Genomic DNA, 24,242 nt, shown 5'->3' with positions numbered 1-24,242 from the left:
ATATATATAGTGCATGCGTGTTTGTAAAAACATATTTTAGTTTAGGCAAAACTGAAACTATATCAAGTGTATTCATGTTCCTGATTTATATATGATGACACATCGATAAGCTCAAATCTTATTGGTTAAGTCATGTGACATAAAGACCAAGGGACATGAAAAGTTTTATTTTCAAACCACTTCGCAAGATGTAAACACTGGTCGAGAAGCACTTTTGGTTTCGTAATTTTTATCTTATTAAACATGAAAAGAATTTGTTTAACGTTTTGATTTCAACTCAGAATCTGCTAGCTCTTTTTTCTATACAAGGAAAGGTCAAAAGGCTCAAGTCGCCTTAAACTCATTGTTCTTCTTCATCCACTGATATTGTCGCTCTGTCCCCATCAGAGTTTAAGTTGAGTTTACTAAAAAGATATCATTAGGTGCATAAGAAGACGTTGGGCCAAGTTTGACCTCATCAATTGGTTCTTATGTGTCATGTGACTGATCACAGCAAGTTTAAAAATAGATTTGAGATGTATACGGCAAAGAGGATCTATCATAAGATTTCATTAGGATTAAAACCACTGTCTTAGTTGTATGGACGTATTTATGACGCATCCATTTTTCTACAATGAAAAAAGAAGCTCTACTTTTTCATTTCACAAAAGTATTTTTTTTAGGTTTGAAGCAAACCAAATTTACATTTTATGCTGCACTATTCCTTCAGCTAATCCAACGCTCGAAAACACCAAAGACATTTTAAAGCTGGCTTCAGTTCAGTCGATCTGGCAACGTCTCCGGGCACCAGATTGAGGCTGTGGTGCTCGGCAGACTGTGTCACCCTTTAGCTTGGAAAGGTGCAGTCACCATCGGAAATACAGTGGCCAGACAGACGGTATTGTACCAGAACAGGAAGAATTCCAGCTGAGCTCAAAGTATACATCACACACACCCTCTTTCACAAAGGAGTGGGTTATGTTAAGCAGTCTGCTGTCCTGGTCCGCACACAATGCCTGCTGTTGACCCAGCGTCTCGGTAATGAAGTTATAGTGACCCCGCATAAAATATTCTGGTAACAAAAGGGTGATTAATCAAATGGCAATATGGGGTATAGTTACCTACCCAATCATTTTAGATGAACAGGAGATGGTAATTGGATTTCTCTGATGTCTGTCCGTGTGTGTGTGTGTGTGTGTGTGTCTTCCCCGGATTTAATCATGTAAGAGTTCACCTGTATCTCATAAGGTAATATTGAGTCATTTTTCCACTTCAAGACTGAAGTTTATCCATAACAAAAGATTAATTTACATTATAAGTTATCTTGAGTATTATTAAATAGAGAGAGGCTAGTTTCTTAAAGGAATAATAAAAACTTCATGATGTTCATCATTTGCTCACCCTCGTGTCATTTTAAACCTGTATGACTTTCGTTCCTCTGCAGAACCCAGAAGAAGATATTTTGAAGAGCGTTTGTAACCAAATAACCCCACAGTGACTTCCATTGTATGGACACAAAACCTGAGACAATATCTTCTTTTGTCTTGCACAGACGAAAGTGACACAAAAAGGTTTTGAAGATCTGGATGAATAAATGATCATTTTTGGGTGAACAAGCCCTTGAATGCTTTTTCCTTGCTAGGTTTATTTTTGACATTCATATATATTATGTGAGACAAGCTGCACCAACGCTCTCCCCAAATATACACTGTACATGTTCCAAAATAATAGCGATTACTGCTTACCAACGGATTAATCTTATATATTTGCCTATGCAATCTTTAAACCTAGCTACAATTTTATGGAGAGTTACGTGTCAAAGTGAAAAGATGCATGATTTAATGTGATTTTGAAAGGGGGCAGATACTGCAGTAGATGATTGCAGTACCTTTAAACATACTGGTGGGTTTCTAATGTACAGACACTTATCTCATGGGAGTTGCCGGGTCTAATGGATGGAAGTATAAAGCGAAAGCCGATTTATAGGTCAGGTGCTGTTCCCTCATGATATTTGCATATTTCAGGATAGTAATTCCTCCCACATGTGGGTAAATGAATTCAAGAGTGGTTTTATGAATACCGGAGTGTCGTCAAATGCCCTTCCATGGCAGATAATTAAAGCTTTATGGAAGGTCCTATAAAATACAGAGACATGTCCTATATGAAGCCGTAATTAAGCATCTGATAGCCTGCATACAGTATGTCTTACAGTAGATCTTGCGGCTTGGCTTTAAGGCATCGCCAGAGTGGTCTATACGATCGGATTTAGCTGTAAAACATTTTGGTTCGCAATAGTTTGTGAGGTTTAAATGGATAGTGCATCCAGTGTTTCCATTTGAGCATGATGGTCTATAAAAAAAGAAGAATAAAGGCCCGGTTTCAAAGACAAGGCTTAGCTTAATTCAGGACTAGGCCTTGGATAAATTATGATTTTTAAATCGCTTTTATAGAAAAAGAGACAAAACAATGGCACTGACATATATATAGATATTTAGACAGCTCAAACATACATTTTAATCGGTGACTAGCCTTTTCTGTAAAACCAGGCCAAAAGGAAATGAAATAAGTTATTGTTTGGTTATTATTTGTTTGGTGGTTTACTGTTGCTGTAAGATGTGAGACACATCTTACAGCTTTTTTGAAGAGTTGATGTGGACACGTGTCATTCATCTTGAGGGGGTGGCAGATAAAATGAATTGATTGTTTTCTTGAATTATTTCTTCAGTGTTGTGATGTTCACCCTGTTATATCCTGTCCACCCCGTTTCTGCTCTGTCCACCCTGTTTTTTTTCTCGTTAATAATATAAGTTCAACAAATGTAATGCTTTCTTGTAGGGAATGTAATGGAAAATAAAGTAAAAATCGTAAACTCGTAAAAAAATAATTTATTCTAAAAGAAATTTGTTGAAATTACACAGTGCCTTAAAATGCTTTTATTAATATAAAGTTTGTTTATGAATGCATTTGAAGGGGAAAGTTATATGATAATAATTTTCATTGTTCATTTTTCTTGATGTGAATGAGCCTCTAGAAAAGGTTATTGCTATCTAAAGGTTAATAGAATCCACCGTGAACATGGATCTGTATAGAGCTACATTGTCAGCAGATAGTTAGCAAGGACAGTCAGTCTGTTGCAAGAACCCACAGAGTCTTCTTGTAATCATTAAACATAATCATTCTATAAAAGACATGTGCTGTGGTTTACAGCCAATACAAGGACCCGGATTTTGAATCCTAGCCAAATGGACAACACTTTTCCTGCTGTACTTGTGCCATTTAGGATATTGTTGAACCAGGCTTTGATGTGATAACCGTTTTTCCGTGGAATGCTGTTATTAAATGCAATTTTTAGACTAAAAGGTATGATTAAATTTACACAAAAACAATGTACATGGTCTTGTGTGCATTAGTGTTCCGTCTGTGTCAGAGAATGAAAATAACAGCATTATTGATATTTTTTGTATTTTTTATAGAGCTCACAAGCAGACTTTTTCTATTTTGTCAAACCCAAAAAAAATTGTCAAGTTACTTTAATATGTGTAGCATGTGGTAACAATAAAAAATATTTTTTGCTTGCATTAAACCAGTTAATTTAGATAAATCATTAAAACCCATTTTAGCTGTCATATCAGGTAGAAACAGCCAATAAAAATGTACTTTTTGCAGTGTACATTACAAAGCCTTCTCGATTACTTTGTTCTCTGAGGGGACAGCAAACGGTTTCAGCAAAGTTACCCTGTTGTGAAATGAATCATAAATGTAATGTTTATTACTTTAAATATTATGAAATATTATGCCTCTCAGACAGTTTCCTGTTGTTCAAATGAATCATTTTTTTCAAGTCTGTATCAATCTATGTCTGTATAAAGCTGATTCATTTATACATATTGTCATATGATGTTGGCATTTGTGGCACAACCCCAAGAATGAATGGAGTATATTCTTAGCGGACCATCTCCACTTGCCTTGTTTTATCAGGGTCATGTCATGAAATTCAAGAATGTCCTTGCTGATGTGAAATGTAAGAGATGGCTGTATGTATGCTTTTATTATGTTAATACTGCACAAATCTGAGCTCCACATTCAGAACTCACTGGTCACAATCTATTTAGAAGCTTAGAAGTATTTAGAACGGCAAAAAAAGTGATGATTTTAAAGACTAAACTACATTTTTCACGAATGCAATAGCCAAATTTGTTTCAGGACATTCTTGTCATTTTAAAAAAACACAGAAGTAACAGGGGTGGACAAAATGGAAATGAAGTTGATTGGACATAACAGGGTGGAGATCACACCACGATTGAATTGTGTTTTCACAAAATTAACTCTTTTTACTATTTTACATGTGTACATGTTAACTATTACATGATTATTCGAGTGTTTCGATGTTTTACTATCAAATTATTTAATCAAAGTGTGATCTTTGAAATAAGTTTGCCATGTGGTTTGATATTTTGTAATCTAATGGACATAATTCATGCACATTTAAGTGTGGCTTAAGTGTCCAATTATATTTATAGGTACAGTATAAAATATCCTCTTAAAAGCTAAACATGATGCATAAGATCTCATGGGCAATAAGATCTGTAACATGAATGAACCAAGGTCAACCAGTGGTACAAAAATACTGTCACACTGGTGTACAGTTTCAGGCGAGAACTGTAAAAGGGAAAAAATATATATATAAATCGAAAGCTTGTTTTGAGAAGATGATGTTCCAAAGTGTCTTTAAAGATGTAAGAATGACACTGAAATTTTCTGAAGTTGAAGTTTGGCTTCATTTGGCTTGCAGTTGAAGTTTTGTGAAACCAAATGAAGTTTTGTGAAACTTTAACATCCAGACACATTTTTGTTTTTTCTCGGTTGTACTTTTGGTACGTTAAAGTGGTAGATATTTTGTCTGTCTTTGGCTCATTTGTGTTTGAGAGTCTTTCCTCTTCTAAAATACCCTTACCCCCCCACAAAAAATACAAGTTTAAAAAATGTCAGGTCTCAAACGAACACAAGCTGTACATTAGCACACAGATGAACGTCTGAATATTTCATCAAAGCTCAGCGCAGCCTATTTTCACAGGCTGTCAATATTCTGCACTTCGTACTACAGGAAATATAAACAAGTTGTTGGATGCATTTTCTTTTCCTCTCATCGCAAGTGTGTCGGGCTGAAAGCATTGAATAAATAGTGCATGACTTTTCAGTATTAAATGACTAGTAATAGCTTTCAGTGCTGTCTAACTGATCTGTAAAACTGTCTGTATTTTTCATAAACCCATTATCGACAGTCCTTTGCTTCTTTTGATTGAGAAACTTTGATTTATTATTAATTTTAAACCACATTGCTACTCAGGGACTTTGGATCAGATATTTTCCAAATGTGGTCTAGTTTAGGATTGCGTGTTCTTTACTGCCACAACCTGAGTTTGATTCCTTTGCTGATTTGGGTTGTTTTATGATGGTTAGTGGTGGAGAAAAATCTACAATATAAACGAACAATGGTCAGCCTGTATTTTGGTTGGTGGTCTGGCTGGTGAAGTTTGCCAAAAAGCTTAAAGGGCACAAACCAGAACAGTGGCAATCAAAACACATATGGTCTTGCCCAGCACAGCTGGGCTTTTCAGCAGAACCTTAAAACTGAAAAATGAATAGTTACCTCCCATTGTGCCCATGAGCAGCTGACTTTAATTTGTTTTGCGGTAAAAAAACTGCTATAAAGACTTTCTGTTTTGTTTACAATCTCGAAAAACTTCATATTTATACTCAGTAGACCTTCCCTATAATTTTGCAAAATGACAAAGATTTAGTTAATAACCGAGAGGTCCAAACAAATAGCGTCAGAGAACCAAAGCTCAATCCTCAGATGACAAGCCGAAGCGAGTGTTTATTTACGTAGTCAAAAATGTATTTGTAAGTTCCTCGGGAAGTCAACAGAGGGCATCCTCTTCGGAATTCTCTGTTTATCAGAAGCTCATTACCATGGTTACTTCGCACCTGTGTTGCGTTTTGAGCTAATTAGTCGACTGTTAAATGTTCCCTTCGTTTCAGCGGTCATTTGCGAAGTCTTATTTGTAGGATTAATGCGATCCTATGCAGCTGTCGTTGTGTATTCTCATTTCCTAACCTTTCCTTTGACCCTTTCTGTTCTCTGACTTTTTATCATCTCATCGTACGCAGATATTTATTTCGCTTTTATGCACAGCACCCATGCATACTATTGACTTTGTAATGTAACTTTTAAGAGCTCATTTTATAGTCGCAGTTGAAATTAAAAGTCACTTAGCAAAGTCTCATTAGTTGTGACATTAGTAACAAACTTCGTGTTTGGTGATGACAAATTCATAAAACCCCCCTTGTTCTTCTCCTCGGCTGTCACTGAAGGTTTTTTCTCTATACTTTTCCTCTCCTAAGTTTAATTAAAAGTTGACATTTTGTGTGAATATCAATGAACAGGGCCATGATGGTCAAGATTTTTAAGAATAGAAATTACACTTACTCTTCAACTAAATCAAAATGTTTGCAGATAACTGTATTAATAGGTTTTATATAAGTGATGATATGAGTTTATGAGAGAATAAAACATTGCATTCCAAGGCTAGAACTAAATCGGTGCATATATTTCATCAATGAAGCAAGTAAATGGCAAAGGATTTTTCAAATGCTCCTTTTTCAGCATGCATTGATAAATGCAATATACAGCGATCCTTAATCATTCCAGATTTCTTATTTATGAATTTTTCTTAAAGGGTGAGTTCACCCAAAAATGAAAAGTTGTTATGAATTACTCAAAGATATATTGAAGAATTGAGGCACACAAACCCTTCTCGCGCACTACCATTATAATTTGTTCTATGGTAGTCAATGATGCCTCAGAAATCTCAGTTGCTAACTTTTTTCTAAATATTGTTCTTGGTGTTCAACAAAACAAAGAAAAGAAATGGATACAGGTTTGGAAAAATTTTGGGTGAACTATCCCTTTAAAAGATTGCAAGGATGGTTTTGCACACATGTTAGTGAATACACCCGGTTAATAAACTCTTAAGATGTAGTCTAAATCAAACAAATGGAATTGTATCACTTTTCAAAAAGCGCTTGGAACGACTGGATTTAGAAAAAGTTTAAAAAGCAAATGGGCGGTGGGAACACATCTAAAAAAATGTAATCTAAATTTAACATCTCTTTTAACAAGCTGTGTTTACATTGTAGCTGTTTTGAAATGTTTTATGATTTGTAACTGCACCTCTAACTAAATTGCTGCAACATTTCATAAAGCTGCAATTACTGAAATCAGATCCTCTCAGGCACTCGAGAAGCGCTGGCATGATGATTCACCATCACGTCCTCTGATTACATTTCAGGTCAACAGACTACGGTACCACTTACGAGAAGCTCAACGAGAAGGTGGGCGTGAAAACCATCCTCAGCTATCTATACGTCAGCCCTAACAACAAGCGCAAGGTAAGATTTATGGCTCCGTCTCACCTACGCTTTCAAAACGTCGCTTTCATTGTTAGTCTTTTTGATGTCTCTTCTTACGAAGGTGTCAAGATATTTTCCAAGGAGATTATGTGAGCCAGAAGCTCATTTATGACCGTTAACCTCTGGAAGGATTTCACAGGTTTCTGTCTTGGCCCGCTGTGCTGTTGGCTAATTTATCCTTTGGTAGTATTTACTAACCTCTCCAACTCTTCAGCTCCATCAATTATGAGATTAATGCATTTAAAGGCCTTCGCTCGGAGATAACGCTGTATTCAAAGCGTAACGCAGTCATATCATTAATATTGATAAGGCCGTACTTCTTTTTTTACTTTGAGGTTTGATGAATTATGAACCGCATGAAAAGAGATTCATAAATTGCCAGCGTTTTAATCAAAGGCACGGGCGAAGGCGGCTTGTATTTATGGCTCGAGGGTCGGGTTTGCCGAGACGGTTTCTCTGTCCTCCTTTTTAAAATCTTGTTTTCTCCTCTTTGCTGTACCACGAGTGGCCGTTTGCTAGTTAATTATGGCTATTATCTAATTAATTATGGCTCGTAATGAAGATGGAATGCACCTTGTGGTTAACACAGGTCCTGTTCAGTAGAGTCGTGGAGGCTACTACAAAACTGTAGATTGTTTATTAATTCAAGTTAATCCCATTGCTTTTAAATGCCTTTATCCATTCTGAGGTTTGATTTTGTCGAAATTAAACGTATTCATGTAATGCTAATTAAATGAATATTTAGAATGGTCTCCAATTTTTTTCTGCGACTGTAATTCCCATAGTTACATATTTTATACCATAGTTTGGATGAGTTTACTTTTATATTAGAATGTGGAAAGAAAATAAACCATAAAACAAGTAATTGACCCTACACTTTCGAACGGCAGTGTAAGTTACAGTAATCGTGTCACTACTTAATCACTCCCCAACGCTGTTACTCAATCGTGCCGCTCGATCATAATGTAATAATCTGCGCTGTTTTTCTAACAGATGAATTTCGTTCTGCTTACAGTTGCTGGGGATCATTTAGAGATTCGTATTTCCCAGCAGTTCTGAAACGGCATATTTAATTACATCGTGTCCAGCCCCATCCGCCAACACACGCACAAACTCCATCAACATCTGCCGTGCCATCACAGTCCACACTGAATGCCAATGGAACATTCTGATACACCCAAAAAGCTGCTTTGTGCTCAGACAGTTACTCTTTGAATGAATCCAGTGCACATACTCCATAAAAGATTTAAGTGCTGCAATATACAGCCAGTACTGAAGATGTAAATCCAGGTTCACGATTTTATATCGAACAAGAATTTCACAATTGAAGGGCCGGTCAATGCAGTCCATTAAAAAATACATATAATTAAAAAGTCCTGTACTATAAAGGTTTTTCTATCCATTAAAGGAAATTCTATAGTGTTCTTGGTTACACACTTTATCACTTTGTATGAACAGGAGAGAGACGGTACAAAATGACATCAAAGACCTCAAACCTGACGTGAAGTGTAAGAAGTGACAATGTGAGAGTTGCGTAAATAATACCGCTCTTTTAAATGCAAAAAGACATTTTTTAATGCGAAAATTTGAGATCTTGTGCGCCCTCATGCGGATCCACTGTCGCATTTCCTGCAGTTCCGCCCTGAGGCTTCTCGCTGGCGAACCCCTGCCAGTAGCTGCGGTTCAGTCTGCTTTTGTCTTTCAGGATATTGGCACTTCTACCGATTCATTTTCCTCTCCACTGTCCGCAATCTGCTGTAGTTGCATTTTCTTCAGCGCACATTTACGGTGTCCCCACGGCGCTTCACAATCACCGGACGGCGCTTTGGCTTCTACCTCAGCTCAGTTCTGTCATCCCATCCACTCTGCAATTATCTAGCAGCCTCTAATTATTTCACAGAAAGCCCATAATATTTCAGGCCAATATGACAGTCAGTTCTGCAGGGTGTATTCATTTTCTCCATCCCATTACACTCTTGACATTAAATAATCTGTAAGCGACTGCGGCTGGCAAAACAAATAATTTCCTCAATGGAGCAAAAGTGCCACGCTAAGTTTACTCTGTAATCTGCTTCTGAAAGCCATTGAAAAGTAAGTTACCATTGAATAATACCTAAAGCAAACTAAAAAGCAATTTGATCTCGATTTAATTTGACGTTTGCTACAAAAAAAATCTTGACTTCAAATTAACCATCACCACAACTGGTGCTTACCCTCCAATAAGGTTTGCCCCCCTAAACTCATTTATTTAGTCAAGCTGAAGTAGTCTCGAGGCCATCAGTGTATAAAAACTGAAACTTGAGTCACACTCAAGTTACAATTTCTAATAACTCATGACTGAGTCTTTGACTGATGCAATTGTAGGCCGATATCTTGACACAAGTCATTTCTCCGCAGGCTTAAACTGAGCATCATAAGTGTGTATAAAATGTGTTGTATTCATCTATGATGTCCTTTATGGCCATTATATTGGTATCAACAAAGTGTAAGCAGGTGGAATCAGCAAATTGTATTCACTTCCTGCACAGATGTTGAGAAGAAATCTTTTGTGTAATGTTTAAAAAAATGTCACATTCACTTGAGTACAACAGCGCTAATAGTTGCTGTTTGCATTACCAAATTATCCAAAATATTAAATGAACAAAAACATTTAGGAAAAGGTAACCATGTAAAAATGTGATGGACGCTGGTCCTCTTGAACAAGCATGTCAGTGTCACGTCCAGTGTCACTAGGCGTGTATGAAGGTGGAGTAATGTTAGCAGAACAAGGCAGTAATGTTTTCTTAATTCAAGACATGTACTGGTGGGATTTTTTATTTAATCCCGTATGGTTTTTATATGTACATTTATTACTTTGTGCGAGCACTTTATACTCATTTTAGCACGCAACCCGACTTGACTCCACCCCTAAACATAAGAATTTGTATATTATATAATATGTTACACAGCACATAACAGGCAGATACAGCTACGGATGCTATTTATTCAAAAAGTGCAATTATTCCAAGCACTGCAAGGCCAAATAACAGCGATCCCCATCTCTGTCCGCTATAAAACTGGGTTCAATTACGAACAATTTCAAAAATTGTTTGCAAGTCATCGGTGATTAAAACCTACTTTGCTCACACAGCGATATCGTACGGCTATAGAAGACTCGTAATGCACCTGTTCGTATTGTTTTTATACTGTTTTTGGTGTGTTTTTAAGTCGTCGGTAGGTGGGTGGGTTTAGGGATAGAAGTGGGGTAAAGTGCTCTAAAACATCTATTATGAATGGGAACCACCGCTGTTCGGTTACCAATATTCTTCAAAATATCGCCTTTTGTATTCTGCTCAAGAAAAAAAGTCATACAGATAAATGATGAAAGAATTTTCATTTTTAAAACATCTACAGTATTTAAGCTTATATCTTCATTTGAAAAAAATGTCATGAAAATATTATGAAATAATATCAAATAATGAATGAACATTAATGTGGGTATATCTTCAATGTACTTTCACAAAGTTTTGCTGTTCTTCTGGGAATGCGAAATAACGACTACGGCTACAACAGAAGAGCAGAACCTCACAGACACACACAAATATGCACGATTAAATAATGAAAGGGATGTTCTTACGGTCTGTTCTGCTCCATGGCCCAGACTGTAATTGTCTGGTTATCACAGGGGACCTTCCCTTCAGATACAAGCGTACAAAAGAATGAACGGTAACACTTTCCTTGAAGCATGTATGTGCATTATAAAGAGTTATTACGGGGTCAAATGCATTGTAATCTTCATAATGTGTGTTGTAATGCATTATATGTAGTTGTAAAGAATTATAACCAATTTAAAAAGTCTAGTGTAACAATGAATTGCTAAGTGTTATAATATATTAACTGTAATAACAATTATTTATAAGACATTAAAATGCATTTAAAGGTGCATTGCAATGCTTTAAAACTACTTTTATAATGCATTATACTTACATGCTTCAAATGAAAGTGTAACCGAATGAACTGTTTTTTTATCCAACATTATGGCCGACCTTTTTAAAACTAGTTCTGTTGCTCTGCTCAAAAAAAGAACTGTGCTGGTTTAAGTTGGTTTTCTTGTCTCTCAGTAAGGTTGAAGGCTGTGCTGCAAAAGATAAAGATAAACTTTTTTAGCCCAGTAAAAGTTTGCCATCTTCAAACTTTCTTAAAAAGGTGTTTTTTGTTTGCATTAGTGTGTCTATCCGCGTGTGTGTTTTGTCACCGTTTAAAAAACGATCCGGCCTTCATAAGTGTGAATTTGCAACAACTAGCAGGTGGGTAGAATTTGCTCTCCCTCCCAAAGGAGCTCTCTGTGTACTTTCATGTACAAAGACCGCTATTTATAGCTTCTGGTCATCACAAAAAAGGCCCACTTTAAAAAGTACAACACTTTTAACACCCACTTTTCAGGAGTACACAAGGCAAAATGAATTTTGGGAACCCTGGACGTGTAGCGACCTCATGATAGAAGGCATTAGCATAAGCGTGAATGGCTTAGGCAGTTAGCGTTGTTACACAAAGGTTGGGATTCAGATACTGTAATTTGATTCTCTTTTAATGATTTCACTGCTATTGGTGCTGAGCAGTGAAATTAGGATGATAAATATACAATAGCCTTTATTGCCTTTGTAATAGAGCGAGTTTGTATCAATTGAAAATGCCTCTTAGCGTAGTGTTTCTGGACAGTATCCGGGCAGAGAGATAAAACAACTCTGGGATCGTAAATCTGGCCGGTACTGCAGCAGGCATTTAGATACTAGATACACTCTGCAGCTATAAACATTCAAATAGATGCAAATATATCTTCATTTCATGATTCATGTTGTGGGGAAGATATTGGAGATGGTGTACTGCTGCCTGAGTCAAATCGTTAAACGCTAGGCATTCTGGGTAAGCTTTTGAATTGCCTCTGAGGGCGGCACTGATTGGACGACATCTGCAGGGGAAGACTCTCTTATGGGGCAGAAGCGAATGGTGAGACTGAGAAGGAATTAAAGCTGAACATCTGTTCACCCTCAGGCATCATTTCAAAACGCCTGCAATGAGAAACAACAGCGGGACAGAAAGGATAAAAAGGGGTTAAAAGCGAGACAACAAGAGAGAGAGAGAGAGAGAGAGAGAGAACTTTGGTCGTTTATCCCTGTTTCTCTCATCTGCACATGTTGTTGGTTTGCGTAAAAAAAGATGAAATGTAAAACTTTGGTAACAGCTTTTTTGTTCATGAATCAATTTATGTCTTTCTTCCATTACTAAATAGAAGAGTAAATATTTTGTACTTTTTTGGTTATGGTTTTGGTTTATGGAGTGTCCAACAACAAGTTTACGTACATTCACGGTGTAAAAACAGTTTCTAATAATAGGCAATTATTACCTTACTCCTTGACTGTATCAATATTCATTCGTTGATTCATCTGTCTGATACCCTCCTTTCTGTCACCCTACTCCGATCTGATTGGTCAGCTGGTCGAGTCTGCTGTGATCGGTTAACTGCGTGCAGTGTCGCAAATGGAACATAGGCGGGCATTACACCTAGTGATGCAAATCCAATCCAGAACTGAAATTAGAACAATAGACACATTGCCATGATTCAGAGTCGACTCTTTTTTTCCCAAGCCAATAACTCTGTTATTCGTTCACTTTTGGCTTTAGAACTTGGCAGACTTCTAACATTCACACGCAGCATGAAATGTAATTTTAAGGACATTGTAATCTTTACTCTTCAATGCTTGTTTTGTAGCCATTTCATCCTGACCGTCATGCTTGCGCACTAAGAGGAGTCTTAAGGCACCCTCATCGTATCAAAGTTCAATAAAGCATTCATTACATAGGATATAAAATAAATGATTGCGTGCAAAACACAAGCATTTTTGAACGCAGTAGTGTGTGATTACATCAGTGTTTGGACCGAAAAGAATTGGAAATGAGCACTTTATTATTCAGTAGGTCTCATTTTTGGATGAAGAGCCAACAAGTCTTTTCAGATAACACAGATCAAATTAAAGTAGTTCTTATCTCAAACCGTTCTTTTCAAACAGAAATTGCTAAAGACAGGTTGATTTGTTGCTAAAAACTACTAAATGATGTTGTGATGTCATTACATAACGTGGCAAAACTGTGTCACTGTGTAAATAAAATCTACACCAGGTATTTTTATGATCAGATTTAGATTTTTAAAGGCATCTGTTATTTAAAAATGATCTATTTGTTAATCACATTTCATAAAGAAACCATGAACATTACGTTTTCGAAATGAGATAGACTAGAGTACAGTATGTTGTGACTGAATATATGACAGGGGATCCTTTTTGTGTGTATAGATTTGTGGAAAAAAGGCGTGCTTTTTAGGATTTTAGTCACTTTATGAAAGTTGCAAAAAGTTGCTAAATTATTAAAAGAAAATAATTAAATTAGGTGCTTTTTGAGATAAAAGTGCCAGGGCTGTCTGAAAGTTGCTATGTTGCCAAGTTGGAATAAAAACAACACTTGTACAATCTGTAACTTTTTCTCTTTTTGCAGTTTTGTATAACATACTTATGTGTGTTGAAGTCAGATGATGTTGATCTGTCAATTTTTGCTAAATAAGACTGAACAACTACTTACACAATAATTTACTCTTGTTATTTTTTTACCAAAAAATGCAGATTGCAGCTTTAAATATTCTTAGATGTTATTGTAATAAGTCTGGCGGACCTGGATGTTTTATAAAATAGCTTCATATTATTAAGATTTATTTTAAAGATTTTTTTATATTTTGATGTACAAGCTTGATTTACCTTTTTACAAAACAATGAAAGCATTCATGTATTTTATCTTGTAATTTTCCAGGTTTCCCTATAAGAATTGCTGAAATTAATGAAATCATTACGTAGTTAACTGGGACCAGAATGAAATTTGACCAGCTTAACCAGCTTTTTAGCTCAAACATGTTCGACAGATATGAGGGAAGAAAAATGTTATCGCTCGCCACTCACTGCCATATTGAAATGAATTAAAAATTACCGCCTCGTCTGAATCTTCGCTCTCGATCCCACAAATCGGCGCTTGTTAGCCCCCTTCTCTGGACCCCCTCAATCACACGCGAGACCTTTTCTTCGTCTGCTCGTGTTTGAGCCTGACATTTCTCATTCTCATATGAAGACTTCACATTTTCCCATGTCGGCGGAAGTCACTGGCTCTCTGACCTTTCAGCTTTCCAAAGCTTTAATTAGACTCGGCTTCCCTGACCGGCTCTCGGCTTCAACTGGCTTCGCCCCGCTGACAAGCTCGCATGTGTCTTTGGAGGGATAATTGCTGGATAACACGGGTTGATCTTTTCGGCCGAAGCGTTGTACTTGCGTTTCGTAAAGTGAAGGAAATGAAAGGATATGTGCATACAAAGAGAATAGCAGATCAAAAGCTTCATGGCAAACGTACATTAGGCGAAAAGCTTGTGTCTTAGCTAAAGGACACAACCATGCAAGATTAAAGCTGCCTATCTGCCTTGCCATTTCCTTTTTTTTTCTTTTGAAAGCAGGACATGTTCCAAAACCGATATGCACTTAAAAAAAAGTGAGTTGCTACCGTAGGTTTACCATTTATTAATTCATCTTTTTTTATATGATCATTTACAGCGTCGAAGTGATGTACTTGTGCCAAGAATGTTGAGTTTCTGCAAAATGTTCAAGGTGATAGGTCCAATGCTTTAAGGTTTGAGTCATCATCAGTTTTTCCTGTCGCCTGGCAACCCTGTCGAGTGCCATCTATTCCTTCAAAGACGAGCCCAAAACTGAGCCGTCAGCACGGTCTATCAATGTGAGAGAGAGATTGTGCTTCCTGAGATAAAGATTTCACCGTTTGCTGATTTTGGTCGAGCTTTTATTTCCATTGACCTTCAGCAACAGCAATAGGAACTGTGCATTCAACATCTCAACCACTAGATGGTGGTTATTCTTTAGATCTGCAGTGTCTTGCTGTGATTTGACAACCGTCAAAATGTCAATATGGGTGAATCGAAACCGTTTTTAGTGTGATGAACTAATGAGAAAACTCTTTTTGTTCAGTGTGAAGTGGTAAACTAACATGATATAATTCTGTATACAGCAGTCAGCTGATTCTTTGTTCTGTCTTAAATGAATATCGACTTTTTCATCCGAGAGAGATAAGATGTATGAATATTAATTATAAAAACTGATCCCTTGACTGCATTTGCATGGCCTTTCTGCATTGGCGAGAGATTCATTGATCTGTTCATGTAAAGAATTAATATTCACTGATTTTGTGAATCTTTTTGTATGTTACATCATTACACCAGTAGACTAGAAAAGTCTGCCTACCTGAAACATTATCTGAGACCTCTTACATGATCCATTTATAAGTGCAATAGAACTGGTCTCAATTTGTTTAACACAGGTCACAAAGCTATATCAACACATACGTATAGACAATACCTATAGACACTACACACATATACACATGTTGACTCATATTTTTGAAGGAATAGAAAAGAGGGAGTAATAAGAGACTAGTTTGTATTATTGTGTCAGGTATATATATATATATATACATCACGTATCGTATATATCATATTAGATACTGTTTACTGTATACAGCAAACTGTATATAGTTCATATTTGTCACTGTTGGAGTCACCATGAAACGGAAGTTCCGATTGACTTTTCTTCCGTATTGTGACGTATATCTGAGTGACACATTTGGCGCACGTGCACCTATATAGATATATTTGGGTGAAACTACAATCATTTTTCATAACGTCGACTTTCTGAAATGCTTTATGTAACATGACAACCCACAGTTAAGACGAAATAATAGTATTACTAACGTATTAAAAAATAATATTTTATTTCATTGATGAGCAAAAGCACAACATGCATGTTGTCACACTGGGAATTTTTACCAATAACAACAGACTACACTCATTTGACCAATCACAAGACTGAAGGTTAGCGGGTAGGCGGGGCCTAGACGGATGAATCACGGAACAAATCATTTGAGAGTCAGTCAAGAAGTAAGGTACGAATAACTGCCTATTATTACGACATTGTAGTGTTTACTTTTACACATTGTATGTCCATAAACTTGTTGTTGGACACTCCATAAACCAAAAGTAGGCCCTAATAAAACCATAAGCTAGGTACTCTTTGAGTCATGTGTTGAAGAGTTGTTGTCGAGAGGGGGATAGTAGCTAAATGTTTCTATTTAAGATTACAACTGCAAATACATTAAAAAAAAGAATGATATGCACATATCATTCATTAATAAACATCTCTGCAACACTGTGCAATACACTGCGAATTTCCTGTTTGATGTCATGGAGACTTTAAATCACATTATAAAAATGGAAAAAGTATGCATAAATGTACATTGCTAAGATTGAAGGTTTTGAGTAAACACTGGAAATTGATCCCACATACCAGGACACCACACAAGGATTAATATTAAAATACTTGTGTACCTGCATACTCACTTTCTGTTTTTATAGAATACTTAGATGACCTACGGAAAGTACTACATGTACATTTGCAAGAATTTGCTCAGCACAGAACTCTATCTCACAATGCAGTGTGCGCTTCCTGGCCCCCATTAATAGTGTAATGAACGAATTAGAAGCAATTATAGCCACAATCTCCTTTTTATTCATTATTTTGAAATAGTTGAAAATGTGACTTTTATCTAAAAACAACTTTACTTTCTCTCCTACCACACACAGACACACACACACGCAGAGACAGACACACACACCTGACACATTCTCCAATAACCACAGAGTTATACCCGCACCTCTGCCTCCCAAGGCAACCTTAAATAACAGCACCTTGGATGTTTCGTGAACACCTTGAGCGATCACCTGGGACACAACGCAGCATTTCACTCTAATTGGTCAGTTCTCTGTTGAGCAAACAGTAGCCTTGGTTAATAAGGCAATTTTGAGAGTTTCACCACACTGCATTCCTAATAGGAGAAAAAAATACTACACAGCTTTAAGGTAGCAGATTCTGTAACGACAGACCTTGCTGATCTCAGATCTGTGGCGTCAGCATTGGAAGTTTACCGCTATGTACTTCCTGTAGTGGATGAGGGGGAAAATGAAGCTCACCTGTGTGCACCCACAAAGACTCTTTGAGAAATTTGTAGGTGCTAAAAACAGGCATGTAAGCACCATAAGGGCAAACAGCTTGGTTTACAGTTTTTTAATGATGTTTAGTCATCAGAGGAATAGCTAGTGTGTGCTGTTGCTTATAGTGTGTTGTGTGTGTGCGTTTGTAATGTATGTGTGTGTGGCGCTCACTTAAATGAGGTCTGTAGAGTCGCTATATTTACATTACTGTGTTTAAGCTTGTGCATGCGTTTTTAGCGAGAATTCATTTTCATCTTATTACAAATTCAATAATCATAGATTAACTGTCCTTGACTAGTCAATACGGTTATAACAACATTAACCCTTTATGGTACAGCATTATAAAAAACAGATTGTGAAACTGTTTTGAAATTGAGTGTTATGAAAGGAAATTGATAACTATATATAAATTTAACAGGTTTATTAAATTAATGGTTTTTTTTTGAAAGAGAAACCAATCCTTACTGGAAAAATTACAGTCAAAAGTACAATCAACTTAATATTTTAAATATTTGCTAGTGATGAGCTGTTGCAACCTGAAATTGCTTAACTTGTATAATAATTTTAAATGTTGCTGCTGTCATTCTTAAACCTTGTATCTCCATATTTAATGATTTAAATTTTTCCCATAAATCATTATTATAAGTCACTCTTTTGATTTGTTGCCGATTTAGTAAATATATTTCAAAACGTATTAAAAAAGTGCGCGACAACTTAATCGTAATTAATCATTTAAAAAGTGCATTGTTTTATCCAAACCAGTGAATTTGCACATCTGAGGTTTGGGATGGACAGCAACGATTGAACTTAAAAGACTAAATAACAGAAAAAATATCTAGCAGTGACTTATTGATCACACAAGTGATGATATTTGTAATAAAATTGTGGTTATAAACAATCCACCGATTTATATATTTTTTCTTAATCTGGCAACATGTCATTAATACAAATATTACTTTACAAAATATATAAACAAAGAAGGACCCATTCTGGTGCCATATGGCAATTTTTTGAAAATATTTCCCCTCTTTTTCTTTCTCAAAGATCTCTATTACTTTAAAGCTGTTATATGTCACATCTTAAGGGAAAATATAATCAATCATTTGAACATAGTAGAAATGTAGAACTAAAAGAACAAAACTGATTTCTTTACTTGAGTAAAAGTGGTGCAGTGGTCACAGCAGGTGTTCAATATGTACAAAACGTATTGTATCTGGCACCGTGACGTACAACGTGTCTCAATCTTTATAATCAATACTCTCCACTTTATAATATATAAGCAAAAATCCAAGCTCAGAAGGCCATTTTATTCCAAAAAGGTTGGCAGTGAAGGTATATACGACTGCTCTTGTTAATCTGATCCAATTAGTTTAAGATGGAGTCAAAATATGTTCCTGATTTCATTAATATTCTATCTGAGCTGGCTCAGCCCTGCTCTACAGTTACTCTCCGATTCTCACCTGTCACCTCATCTGGTGCTTCATTAACCTTTGTCTTCCCCCAAAACTTCTGCTCTTTTACTCTGAATCACTGATAGGGCCTTGAAACGGAGTGGGAGCAGTCAGAGAGGTGGATTTCGCCAGGGTGCGTGAGCAGGGAGACAAAGAAAATAAGATAAAAATTAATTGCCCCGTTACCGCGCGATTCAGGGTGCGAAAGAGGAGTCAACAAGGCCAATGTAGACCATCCTTAATTTGATCTAAAGCCATAGTTACGCATACTTAAATACGGATTTAACTTTTATAATGTTAATTAAAACCAGAGGAGCGGCCATGTAAAACATTCTTATTGGTCATGATGTTATCAGTCGTCTCAATGGTGATCGTTCAGAGCCTCCAATTCTTTCTTGTCATTTCCACTTGTCCCTCTTCATCTTTTCTTTCTCTCTTTTTCTCTCTCTCTGCATGATTGAAGGTCAAACAAGAACGTACGAGAAGCAACATTCAAATGTGCCCCGTCCCTCGGCATCTGCATATTCTATTTTCACACGTCTACGTCAGGTATAGAAATGCAGATTGAGACGCATTAATCCATAACAGCTTCAGCGGGTGACACCTCATGTGAATGATGTGGGTGCGTTCTGTTCGAGACAGAAGATTCTAGCCTGATCTGAATGCAATCTGAATGCACAGGATTTAAAGAGACTGGTCAGTCAAAAGTGTTGACGTTTCACACACTTTTTTGTCCAAGCTTGATATTTGTATATTTTTTGTGCAAGTTTTCATTTCGAATGTGCAGTATTTCTTTAAGGACCTCGGAAGGGATAGTTCAACGGACCTCTTTTTGATTTATTGATGTTTCCTTTATTGGCGCTCCAAATGGCCGGCGCTGTCATTAAGCTGTAATGTTATTGTTCATTATAACGTCTTTTCCCGAGTAGACGTTTTCATCAAGTCCGTCATGGTTTTAGGGCCCGACGGAGACTTCGACATATCAAGGAGATACTTGAACCCTAAAGTCGTGCCATCGCAAAATATCCCTTCAAATTCAGAACGCCATTAACAGTATATCAAAAAGGTATAGCATCTCAAGCGTTTGATCGCCCTTTAAAAATGGTTGGTATTCACCAACCGAACCACCCAAATATCACTTCTGATTGGTCGGCATCTGGGTCACGTTTGTTGAGTTGGCAACGGTGATTGATGAGCCAGCGCTCTGGGTTCCAAGTGCTATGGTTAGCATTAGCATGTCCTGTTTGATGAATGGCTTCGCAAGCCCTGCTGCCCTGATCTACTTAATAATACTGTTGCCCTGGAGAAGTGTGTCAAGAACGCAATTGAAATGGAAAGCGATTCTGAAGTGGACACAAACATTTTTATGTTTGGCGCGCTGTGGAAGTTACATGACTGGTGGGTACTTGGAGTTGGAGCGAGATTGCGTTTCGACCGCATTGCATCAGAGTCGTATTGATCGGACGATGTGATCGAAGTATGTGGTCATGAAATAGCTACGGAGAGAGAGGCTGAGATCTGACATGTACAAAATCACACAAAGCAGATGAATAATGGCATCATCCCTTTCAGAAATCTATATTGCCATAAATATATATAAACTGTAGATGTACATTTATTATAATTATTATAGTTACGTCATGTATATGTTTTTATATACGTTGATGTATATGTTTGAAGTTACATATGTTTCCTATAATTCTGTTATTGATTTGAGACATATTTGAGACACACATGATTTTGTTGTTCCCATAGTTTAGTTGGTTGAGCTAGAGGTATCATAATACATTTTTATATCATAATATAAGTATTCAAATGTTTTTTAGTTTTTTTATTATTTTTATTAATTTGGTTTTGCCAATTTGGAAATTACCTTTTTTATATTTGGGTAGTTGACAAATAAACCGCACGTGTCCTAAATTGTGACATCAAAAATTGTAAAACAAATGAAACAATAAAGATTAATCTCTCTTATGCCACTTCATTTAACACATATTATTATTAATAATGTAAATATAATATATTATTAACAGTTGTTACAAACCATAGGACACATGTTAATGTTTATTAGGACACATACGCTTTATTTGTCAACAACCCATTTTTAGTTTTCATGTTCATTTAAAAATTACTTTACCAAATGTGTCTTTTACTTTTGTCATTTTATTATTTATTTCTTTGATTTTATATTGTTATTACATTCATTACTTTTGCTCTTTTAGCTTTAGTTTTGTTTTATTTCATTGTAGTTGTAGTTCATTTTACAGACTCAACTTAAAATCTGTTCACTTTTTTTGCTAAGGCAACAAGCCGATATTTTATTTGATTTCACTTTATAAGGAATAACAAAAATAGTTTTAGTTTTAATGACCTTGGGTAGGCATTGTGTAGCACAAATGAAAAGCATCTGCCAAATGCAAAAATGTAAATGCTGATAAAAAGGATTTCTGTCCTCCCTCCCCGCATACTTTGGAAATATGTTATCCGGTATTCAAGAAAAAACGCACAAGAAAAAACACATTTAAAACAGCTCTATATTGCATTCACGTGTTTTATCCAAAGCAACCATACTTTTCAAAGTATACATCTCATTTGTGTGTGTGCATTTTGAATCAAACTCATGACTTTTGCACCGCCCCACCAGTTGAGTTGAGCAGAAACCTTGACTCTTACTATGTATCTTCAGAGAGAAATGTCATTTTCCACTGGTCTATTTTAATTTACATAACAGCGCAAACACACACAGTCACACGCTACATACAGTAAACCGACAGAGCTCCAACACACATTCACAATCCATCGACCCTGACACCTTCAGCCGCCTCTGTCAGTGATAACGGTTCGAAACTGCTCAGGCTTACCAATTCAATTATTTTTGACGCTGATTATATTTATTTTATTTATTTATTTTCAAAATTGTTACAAACTTAGACTGGTGCCACTCAGGAAAGGGAAAGAGCTCTGGGGAAATTATAGATTTAGCAGCCTCACTAAGTTTGGAGTGAGTTAAAGCACGCACACACACAGACGCGTCATAATAAATTACTCATCGGACTGTGTTGCTGACAGCGTTGAAAAAGATCCATGCTTGTGAAACACCGTGATTATGATAATATTAAACCATGCGAATCAGGCATTGGATATGAAGATATCACATTTAACAAGTGGTGGTCTTGCCACAACTTTAAAAGAATTCATTAAGGTTTGCAAATTGGGAGCACGGTTTATGAATTCATCAAATCTTCCTGTCATGTATACAAAATACAAATTGAGACGTGGAGTTGATGTTTTTTTCATTGCCGCTGGCTTGTATTTGTGTTAAGATCTTTAATTTGTCTTCGGTGAAGCCCGCATTGATGCAGACTCCACTAAAGTTAACTACCCAGGAATCTTCGCGAACGCCTAATCACAGAATGGATGGGAGGATTGTCCTGGACGTCAGACATATACGTTAACATGAAAGATACATTTTTAATTGTCTAACTGTCTGTCTGTCTGTCTATCTATTTACCATGTCCATAGTTGAGGGGTGAGGGGTTGTAAGTTTACTTAAAGATATATTTAAGAACTCAACAAAGATATAAATTAACTAACACAAACCAAATCATATTCTAGAGGTTTAAATTGTTGGGGTAAAATTGACCCCAGTGGGGAAAAGGTGTTATCAGATTTAAGGGTAACAGGAGGGTTAAGGTAATAAGCCGTTTTATTGCGGCTTTACAACTAGCTTTCTGTTTTTTTGGACAGGGTCGTGACAGTACCATGTCTTGTGTCATTGTTGCGTTCTGTGTGGATACACGTGGCCTTTGATATGACATTACACCATGTGTCCTCTTGTCGCGTATTATGGCCCAGCCCGCTTGTTTCCTGTAATCTTCCTTTTAGTGGTTTATTCCCGTCACCTGCTGTCACTCCCCATGTAATTATCACCCCTCAGTGTTCCCCAATATTAAGCCTCAGTTCGCTCTGTCCCATGACGGTTCGTTATTGAATCCATGTCTCATAGTTCCCCGTCTGATAAAGTGTTCCTGTTTTACCTGGTCATGTTTTGGATTACTTTGTGATTTTTGGGTTATATTACATATCATCAAGACTTTCTTGTTTTATGTTTGTATTGTTTTTTCCATAGTGCTTTTACCCCCCCCCACCCATGGGTTTATTGTTTAAATAAAGTCTTTGTTTTTTCCTTTACGCCATCAGCACTTGGGTGTCTGACTGAGAATCATGACATCGGGTGGCATGTCAACATATGAAATTGCATTAACTAGTTAACAGTGACACCGTTAGATTTGAATAATGTCTTAGTAAAGCTGAAATGTACATGAATTAATATGAATAAATGCATTATAACTCTTTTTCATTGTTAGTTCATGTTAGCTAATGCATTAACTAATTGTTAACAAATAGCACCTTATTGTTAAGTGTTACTGATATTTTAATGAGCGTTGGTAACCAAACATCACTGACCCCCATTGATTTCCATTGTATGGACACAAAACCACAGAGACATTTCTCGAAATATCTATTTTTTGTGTTCCAAAGAAAAAAATGAGTCATAAACTAGCCATGAGGGTAGATAAATAATAACAGATTTGGGGTCCGCAAGGGGGCCAGTAAAGCGACTAAAAATGTCTGGTCTTTCTTTTTGTGCTTCAGATCATGTTGCTGACAGACCCGGAGGTGGAAAGCAGTTTGCTCATCAGCTCGGACGAAGGCGCCACCTATCAAAAATATCGTCTCAACTTCTACATCCTCAGCCTGCTTTTTCATCCAGAGCAGGAGGACTGGATCCTTGCCTACAGCCATGACCAGAAGGTAAGGAAATATTTTATAGCTAAAACTGAAACCCAAACGTATGGCAAACAGCTTCTTTTTATTGGATCGGCGTGTCAGCATTCCTTCAATTATCAAGTTATGGCATTGCCAAAACTGAGCAAATGCTGAAAGCCAAAGAAAAATCACATTGTTTGTATTTTCTCCCGTGATGATAAAGAACATTCTAGAAGCGAATGGCAAAGAGAGACATTACAATCATGAAAAGTGTGCTTTCAAATGGTTGCTAATCTGTGTTTGGCCTTGAAATATCGCTCGGAAAGGCTATTATCAATGCGAGAGGAAATACATCTTAAAGAGACAATTTCAGTGAGCCTAAAGAAGGCAATTAAGACAATTTATGGATCCCCAGTCGCAGGGCATTACCATTAATTATATGC

General features: G+C 36.6%; 1 protein-coding gene across 4 annotated transcripts in view; it reads left to right on the top strand.

The window, feature by feature from the left end:
• Nucleotides 1-24,242, top strand: part of LOC130407918 (VPS10 domain-containing receptor SorCS1) — a 138,079-nt gene that overhangs the window by 77,631 nt on the left and 36,206 nt on the right. For all 4 annotated transcript variants that reach the window (XR_008904703.1, XR_008904702.1, XM_056731260.1 and 1 more), the window contains exons 3-4: nt 7,332-7,431; nt 23,686-23,844. Coding sequence is in view for 2 of the 4 variants with exons in the window: in XM_056731260.1 (XP_056587238.1) it covers nt 7,332-7,431; nt 23,686-23,844 (259 nt within the window). In the remaining 2 variants the exon portion in view is untranslated. The remainder of the gene's footprint in view (nt 1-7,331; nt 7,432-23,685; nt 23,845-24,242) is intronic.

This window comes from Triplophysa dalaica, chromosome 2, assembly GCF_015846415.1.
Source record: "Triplophysa dalaica isolate WHDGS20190420 chromosome 2, ASM1584641v1, whole genome shotgun sequence".
Classification (NCBI taxonomy): Eukaryota; Metazoa; Chordata; class Actinopteri; order Cypriniformes; family Nemacheilidae; genus Triplophysa; species Triplophysa dalaica.
This window is presented reverse-complemented; position numbering and strand designations above follow the sequence as displayed.